General features: G+C 35.6%; 1 protein-coding gene across 7 annotated transcripts; it reads right to left on the bottom strand.

The window, feature by feature from the left end:
• Positions 1 to 667: 667 nt before the first annotated feature.
• Positions 668 to 8220, bottom strand: LOC107815455 (uncharacterized). 7 transcript variants are annotated; one of them, XM_016641033.2, is made up of 12 exons: positions 7568 to 8220; positions 7264 to 7398; positions 6989 to 7112; positions 6714 to 6853; positions 6419 to 6563; positions 5671 to 5849; positions 3651 to 3891; positions 3313 to 3396; positions 3010 to 3155; positions 2502 to 2618; positions 2068 to 2156; positions 668 to 1398 (listed from the first exon to the last, which is right to left on the bottom strand). In XM_016641033.2, exons 1-12 carry the CDS (start codon positions 7634 to 7636, stop codon positions 921 to 923), a joined length of 1947 nt encoding a protein of 648 aa, XP_016496519.1. In that variant the 5' UTR covers positions 7637 to 8220; the 3' UTR covers positions 668 to 920. The 7 variants fall into 7 exon arrangements, 5 of the variants coding, with proteins under 5 accessions (XP_016496519.1, XP_016496520.1, XP_016496521.1 ...); XM_016641034.2 differs by having other exon boundaries at positions 2502 to 2609; XR_001654744.2 differs by having other exon boundaries at positions 1338 to 1398; positions 2068 to 2253.
• Between the last annotated feature and the right edge of the window lie 26 nt (positions 8221 to 8246).

Raw genomic sequence — 8246 nt, 5'->3', positions numbered from 1 at the left:
TTAGCCATTAAATTTAAAGGCTGCCATTAAGACATTATATAGTACCCCGCACTTAATTCATTGGATTTAAGAATGGTATTCTAGTTGAGATTAAGATTCTCACATTAGATTAGAATCAACGTTACCCCACAATCTCATACGAAAGCATAAATGGTCATGCGACAGATGGAAGTAAGAGACATTGATCGCTTCAACTTAACCTCTATATGAAAAGGAACGAAGACTGACCAAAATGAAGAAAAGGGGAATAAGAGCGAAGAATACGGTAAAAATCCACAATCGAGCTAAAGGCACTTTTTCCTTTTAATATTGAGATCATAATGCCTCTCTCTTCATGAAGTATAAAAAGACATTTAAGAACTCACTAACAGGTCTTTCTAGTCCCTCCGACGTGTATCTATCTAATCTCGTCCCTGAAATTTAGGTGGATGATGATGCTTCACCCCTAGAACTATGGTTTGAAATACACATCTTTCATTATGTAAGAATACATCAGAATTCACACAAAAGTTCTCATGAACTAATTAAACTTATCTTTTCTGAGTTTTGTGTTTCCAGCTCATTTACCCTGGACAAGTTCTTTCTTTATAATGATTCAGTGGCATCGGTAAAGGCTTATGCTACAATGACCTTTCCCCTGATAAATTCAATTTCTCGGCCAAACGTATCATATAAGAGTTCAAAGCACTTCATTTCATCTTATAAGGTCACAAGGTATGGTTGGTAATCATGACCATCCAGAATCATTAATAGTTCAAGAACGTTGAGATTGATGTGCGATATAAGAACATCTTATGCACATGATTAGTTGCTTATGAAAGACGACATGCTAGAAAATTAGAGATACCAAATCAACAGAGAACGAGAAGACGGACCTCAGCATACTGAGATTTCTTCTTGAAAAGGACTTCCCTAGCTAGTTATCTTTTCCTCTTGAGCCTCTGAAAGTTGGGCTTTATAGGCTGGCTCGAAACAATGGCCTTAGCGTCAGTAATGCCACGTCCAAAGGGGATCAGAGGCGTCTTAACTGAAGAGCTTGACACTGTAGGGGAAGTTGCTTTTCTTTGCAGTTGCTTTGGTACCTCCAGCCTTTCAAGGATTCGTGAAGTTTTGTCATCAAGTTTTCCAGTAGTTTTAGGGGGAGATGAAACCTCTTTATCCAACTTTGGCTTGGAGATACAAGTGGGAGAAGACATCTTTGGAATCTCTAATACAACTAGCTGTTCCCATTCTTCAGTAATTCTAGTACCGATTTTACCATCAGTCGTTTTGCTATCCAGCACGTTGTCTCCTATAACCAACAAATTGTTGGCTTGATCTGATAAGTCCTCTATCATAGGGTCTTGCTGGGCTATGTTTGTTGCGGTCACCGGTTCTTTAGCCTTAGCAGGTATTGCCCTGATAGTCAAACTTTTAAGATGAATTCCATGACAAGCCAAGAAAATATTGAAAATAAGTAATTAAACTCAATGCCTATATAAAGCCGATTTACACGTGATCAGCACGGATGGTGATTAGCAGATCAGACAGCTCGGGCTAAAGCTAAAGCTCGGAAGCTAATTTTTTCCAGAGTTGAGAATAATGAAATTTGTTGTGAATCTTATTAAAGCAAATAGCTCCTGATCGAAGTAGATGACTCCTTCCATCACCTAACAAAATCAACTATAAAACAGCATAGATTCTTCGCTAAAAATTGGAATGTGCTATAGTTAACCCTGACCAGGAGCATGGAACAAAGGTTAAGAAGTGCTTGAGAAGACACCAATTGAACCAACTAGCTATATTGATCCCCTATAAATAACTAAGAAAGGAAACAAGTTCCTAAAACATTTATATTAGCCGGTGGCACTTAAATGGACACTATGGAGTAATCAACAATACACATCAGCAACTTAGTGCGGTTTTCAGACCACCAGAAAAACTTTCACGTCAACTATTGACAGAAAATGAAAAGGGATGAACTTCAAGAAAAAAACCAGTCCATAGATCATATGGCTGACCAGTGACCGGTGAAATATATTTTTATAGCAGATAAAGAAAAACACTACAGGAGAGAAAAGAAGTTACCCAAATTGTAGGCTCTCTTTGACAAGCAAGTTTAGTCTTTGATGGAAGCCTCTTTCGTGCTGAACTGGATCATAATTTCTTAATTCGATCTGGAATAACAAAGAGCATCAGAACTTAATCTGGAGAAGTACCAAAAATGACCTTCCTCTATGCACCAAGGAAGAACACTCAGCCTTTTCTTTATACCTAGCAAAGTGCAAACGGTTTAGAGATAAAGCTACATTATCATTAATGATGAGAATGTGAAACTGCAAATCCTTGAGAAAGATAAATTAAGATCCAGCTTATAGAGCTTCATGAATTTATTAATGAATGCTGGTTCATCTTTCATCTCATTAATGCATCTAATTTGGTCTTGCTCCCAGTAAGAAACGAAGATGTATTGGAAGAATCAAATAAAAGAACAGGAATAGAATTTCCCTAATGAAACAGACCTTAAGCAAAGAGGCCTGCAAAGAATTTTTAATATCCTCGGTGACTGGGGTGCAAGTGATATTACTGATGTCAGGGACAGGCAAGGCTTCCTCTGATCCAGCAAGCCGCTGAAAATACTAATACAGTGACATCACAGAATAAAGAGTAGAAAAAATATTGTAGGATAGCTGGATGCAGTAAAACAAGAATAATCAAGGGATTGTTGGAAGAAAGAAATATCTTCACTGCCGGTTATAATTTGTTGACAGATTGGACTTTAGGGCCAAAAGGAAAACATAAAAACATTAAAGGAAAGAAACAACAACAATAATAATAGCTTATTGCACGTTCTCGTTGATGGCATATTCTAGTCTAGACCTACAAGAGATTCTGTCGCATGAAATTTTTTAAGAAAATGAGAACGAAATAAAGCACTAATTTTTTATCAAAATGAAGAGAGATAGATGTTGTTGACTTCTTTTTAGTAGGAAAATAAAGGCTCAGATATGACAGGGACTACATACTTACTCTGAGAATCATTACTCCTTTCTCTGAAGGTAAGAGAATATAATAGCACAGGAAGGACGTTTGCTTCGCAGTTTCTACATTACATTTTGATGAACAAACCAAACCCTGGTCAAGGGAATGCAGAACACCACACAGCACTTGAAAAACTGCCAAATCACAGAGCCAGATCATCATCTATTCATGAAAAGTATTCTCAGTTTAATTTCAGCGACTATTTGAACATTTTATAAGTAGGGCAAGGTTATGCAGTATATACTATGGAAAGGCATGGCAGCAATGAATAATGGTAGGCCTTCCGCTTACGTTTAGCATTTAGCTCTGATTTATCAGTATCATCCAACTCAAACAAAGCTGGGGTAACAATGTAGGAAGTACCTAAAATAATCCCTGTTAAGAAACAAAAGCTGATATTGAGTGTAGATCATCAGTCATGAGAAAGAGGTAGCAAACTGATGACTGAGTTAAGAAAGGGACAGGCAAGGCTTCCTCTCTCACAAGTGCAAAGAGAGGGCATCGGTATAAGTTTTTTCTTTGTTAGGACTTTGATTTCTCATAGCTAATATATTTTCAACTGGGACCAGACATTAACAATAGAATGCAAAATTTAACACAGAATGCTTTTTATTTTCATCCAAACTTACCTTCATCAAGTGATCTCAAGTTAGTTCTTTCAATAACATCGAAGTTAATTGGTAAAGGAACTTTCTGAAGGTCCCGGGAACACTGGAAAGAGGGCATGTAGAGGATTGTATGTTCTCCTATCTTCACAGAGCTCTCAACCAAATCAAGTGCTCCAAGCTCAACTCCAGTTACTGGACAAGAAGACTTACCCGTCCGGATCATTTTTGAGTTGTCAAATGGAATGCCATGACACCTGCAAGACTGTTAAAGGAGTGACAATTCTAAGAAACTTCACGTGAGACTTGCTGCTCACTACAAGAAAATAAAAGATGTATACTCTTGGACACCCAGGGGGAATAAAAATGGTTTACTGATGCAATTAATGGTAGGGATATCAATAACATTCACCATAAAACTAGCTTATAACAGTTCGCGAAGATGTGTACTTTATTGCGACCAAATGAACTGAATTCGTTTATCAACATATGCTCGTCTGGTCATGATTTCTGACAGCTTGAGAAGCACCAAGCAATCATTATGTGTAGTTTCGTAAGAAAAAATATGCCTTCTAAGAGAAGCGTTCTCTAAGAAAGAAAAAATTCAGCAATATCTCCTATTCCAAACTAGTTCTCAGCTGCAATACCCATAATACAGTATTGGCAAGGGGCCAAAATAATTCTGGTTGACAACTTTTGAACTTCCTGATGAACAAATTGGATAATCTAACAGTGCATTTTTCCAATATAGTATCTTTGGCACATATTTGAAATTTTACATGGGCCTGTTAGGATAGACATTTGAATTTTAAAGGGATTTCTGATCCTTGAAGTTAATCCAAAATAACGACAGAAATGAGCTGATAAACTGATTTTGTTTTTCAAATCTAAGTAGGCATTTCAAAACAAGTGCAAATGAATTAACTATTTAGCTTTAGAATTTGAAAGGCCTTAGAAAAATCTCTACACTTAAACAGGCTTGGGAACTTAACAATCCTTCAGGCTAAAAATTTTAAAAGAATTCTGGCATTTATGGGAAGGACTCAAAATCAAGAAAATAGTTGTTATAATGGTAGCAATTTGTTATTATAGAGGAGTAAAGAAAGAACACGTTTTCTAGAGATGAGGATGGATCCTTGAATAGGAAGACTAAATGAACATCATATGAAACACAGAGGACTGTAGTTGATGGTCGTTACTTTTTAATAATTCGTCTCCTTTCTAGGTTTAACCAAATAATCTGTTGCATATTCTATCTTTCTTTAATGGATTTTAATATTTTTGCCATTTTAAAAACTAACATTGAGAAGTTAAACGTAAACTCTGAAGTCAGTTAATATTTCCTATAGGACAAGAACGTAAGATCTATATGAGGTTTCAACACTAATGTTTTAGCATAAAAAACCCAGCTACTTTTCTATTACCTAGTTGATTAAATTGCAAAAGCAAGGATAAAGACTTCAATGGTTTGTAAGGTTTTATGAGACTTCCCACTCAAATCTGTGATTAGAAAAAAGATATGAAAACTAAAGGGAACGCCATAATTAGTAGTATTACTTTGACGCACTACTTGACAAGCACAAGGGCTATTTGTCAATCAAAGATTTACTACTAGAGATTGGTCTCAAGAAAGTAATATGGGAGGGAAACTATACTAATAAAAGGTAAATCATCATGCAAAATTGTACAATTACTCAGAATTTTTTATAATATCTCATGGTTAAAATCATAGTATCTAAAATATCACCTGTTTTTTAACCCTCATCAGGCCATCACATGACAAACAAGTAGTTTAAATACATCATTGAAACAAATCCAAAACTTGAAGGCCAATTACCAATCAGTTAAAGAATGTAACTTAGCAGTAGGAAGAACCCTAACCAGTGAGAAAGATACAATGATTTTACTAAAGAATCTATAACTGATAATTCTTACCGTCCAGCTCATCAAGACTTTCATTTTCAAAACAAGAAGTTACTTTTAGGACCTATCTAGAATAAATCAATTGTTTTGCATGGTATCCTAATGAACTTTATGAGTATACCTTACAAGGAACGAGTTCATCGATTATCTGGTTGAAAGATGTGCACAAGTTGCAGGATATCTGGTTTGTTGAACCTAAAAGATTGCTCTTGAAGACAAAACGAGCCTGTAATTGTTCTTCCATGGCCTCCTTCAGTTCCTGAAACCATTTCTTTACCAAGCCAGACAAAGCATGTGCATCTGCAGATCTATTTGTTATAAATAACAAGAAAAGAGAACTTGATTCTTCCTAGGAATTATACAAAGATGTTAGGGGCCAACAAGTGTACTCATTCATTGAACAAAATTAAGGATATTTAACCTTTATGATTCAATTTTTTTTAAAACAAGTCAAGGACATTTGACCTTTATATCCCTCAACAGAAAATTTAACCTCTTTGCATACTCAAGGATGCAAAGAACCACGCATGGAGAAGGAGAACTTGTCACAGATTCATTTTGAACTACCTGCTACAACCAGGAAGAACAAAATTGGCATTTCTAAAATCTAATATCTGGAAGCTCACTTCCTACAGACTGAAAGGATTTTTAAACAAAATGATCTCTACGGTAACTCAGGAAACAGAGTTGATTCTAAGAATCTGTTATATAAACCAATGATAGGCCTTGCTCAACTAGACAATTTATTACATTTACCCTCGACAAGATCAAGATGAATTAAATCATAAAATGAAAATCACGGTGAACAAATAGGTTTTAAGTATCATTCTAAGGACTCCTACACAGAAGGATTAAGGAGTGTCTCTAACCTGGAATATAGTTTTGAAATGCGCAGTTCTCGAGATCACCAATCTGCTTCAAGAATTTGTTAATACTTCCAAGAGTATCAGCAAGATGACTTGAATTTTGCTCCAAGAAAATAAACTCTATGGAAACACAGTTATCTGCTGCATCCTGTCAGCAAAACCACCACTTTTTTCAACTTGAAGCTTGCAGTTCAAAAGGTTTAGAAATCGAACAATTAAGACATCTAATCATCAGTCCAAAATCTGGAGAATAAAGTAGAACAGATAATGATATGAATGCAGAGAGTAGATGAATCACCATGAGAGCCTTTTTGGTAGCAGAGTCCAGGCTTTCAAATATGCAGGAACTAATCAAAATCACCTTTCTCGTAATATCTTTATTATGACCTCCCCATGAGTACAAAACTTTGTCATTTAGGATACTGCAAAGTTTCAAATCTGCAAGCGCCAAATGGTGACCACACCAATGGTAGCAAGAGTGATCAAATCAAATTAAGCATAAGCATGAAGCAGAACAACAACTTGAATGCATTTAAATATTTTGAAATCAATAAAAATTCACGTAAAAATTACCGCTGATACATAGAGCTCCAGAACTGTTGAAATCAGGTAAAAAGGCATCGGAAGGCAAATTGTTCACTGCATGGTGGAAATCACGGAGATTGAAGTTGCCTCGTGCACTATAAGCTATCTTAAGCTGTGTATAACATCACTTATCAGTTCGGGAGTATTATTACAAGTTTACCAGGTAAAAATAGCAGTAGTACGCATTTCAGTCTACAAATGAATATACGGACCTAAGCATTTAAATACTCGAGCTAGAAATAGAGAAGAGATATTATATTTACTTCATCGGTGCGTGAGATTCGATTTTTGAATACATAGCACAATCCGATGCGATCGAGCAGAGGTTTTGATCTCGAACTGTCTGTACTACTGCTTGGAGACGATATCGCGTAGAAATTTGCGAGCTGCAACATTGACTGGCGGAGAAGAGAATATCGGTCAAATTTATTATTTTAAATATGTAAATTCAAGTGAAATTCGAAAAGTATTGAAAAAAGACAACGCAATGCTTTGCACCAGCAAATAGTCAACAAATTCAATTGCTGCATATAATTGTTCATAAGTAAATGCATGTGGATATATCACCTGCTTCAAATCGCGAAGCAATGGAGCTGATAAGCTCCGCAGATCCAATACGAAGCAAAGCATCACCATATTCTGGATCTCTCTCTCTCTCTCTCTCCCTCTCTCAGTCACGCTAAGTGTTCTTCCCTCCCGCTCTCGCTTATAAACTGATTTTGGCGCCTTCTATCACGCCATTCGGCCTGGGTTTGGTTTTTGACGTTGCAGTTAAATAATAAAATGACTGGGTCTTTTTGATAAAAGTTCTTTTTTTTTTCTTCAAATCTTTTGAATAAAGTCCAAGTGATCAAAATAGTGGCTTTTAGACAAGAAACGGTTTAATATTTGTTTAGTTATAAGTTTGTTTCAAATTCGTCCTCCTTATTCACACAATTACACCAAACAATTGAATATAAGATATGTGTTTTTCGTACTCACACATGGTTAAGTGTTATGTATTCTTATTTTAATTTTTAATTGTTAAGGTTAAATTATTTGATTTTAAGTTTTCTCCTTTTTGGAATAATTGGTTTCGGGTTCGTCTTTTGAAAAGTTCAAAACAATCAGCACAGACAAAATAATTGTTACGGGTTTAAATAAAATTAATATCCACTAAATTAATACAACTATGAAGGAAGATTTAGAAAAGGTAAGCTTTAAAGAGTAAAGTTCTTATCATAATATCATGTTTACTCATTTAGTG

This window comes from Nicotiana tabacum, chromosome 6, assembly GCF_000715075.1.
Source record: "Nicotiana tabacum cultivar K326 chromosome 6, ASM71507v2, whole genome shotgun sequence".
Classification (NCBI taxonomy): Eukaryota; Viridiplantae; Streptophyta; class Magnoliopsida; order Solanales; family Solanaceae; genus Nicotiana; species Nicotiana tabacum.
This window is presented reverse-complemented; position numbering and strand designations above follow the sequence as displayed.

Bases quoted from the DNA above. Each gene is read 5' to 3' on its own strand.
- LOC107815455 (XM_016641033.2), bottom strand. From the start codon at position 7,636: ATGGTGATGCTTTGCTTCGTATTGGATCTGCGGAGCTTATCAGCTCCA. The intron at 7,399-7,567 runs GTGATATATCCA...CTTCTCCGCCAG, and splicing joins TGCTTCGCGATTTGAAGCAG to TCAATGTTGCAGCTCGCAAA. The intron at 6,854-6,988 runs GTAATTTTTACG...TGGCGCTTGCAG, and splicing joins TGGAGCTCTATGTATCAGCG to ATTTGAAACTTTGCAGTATC.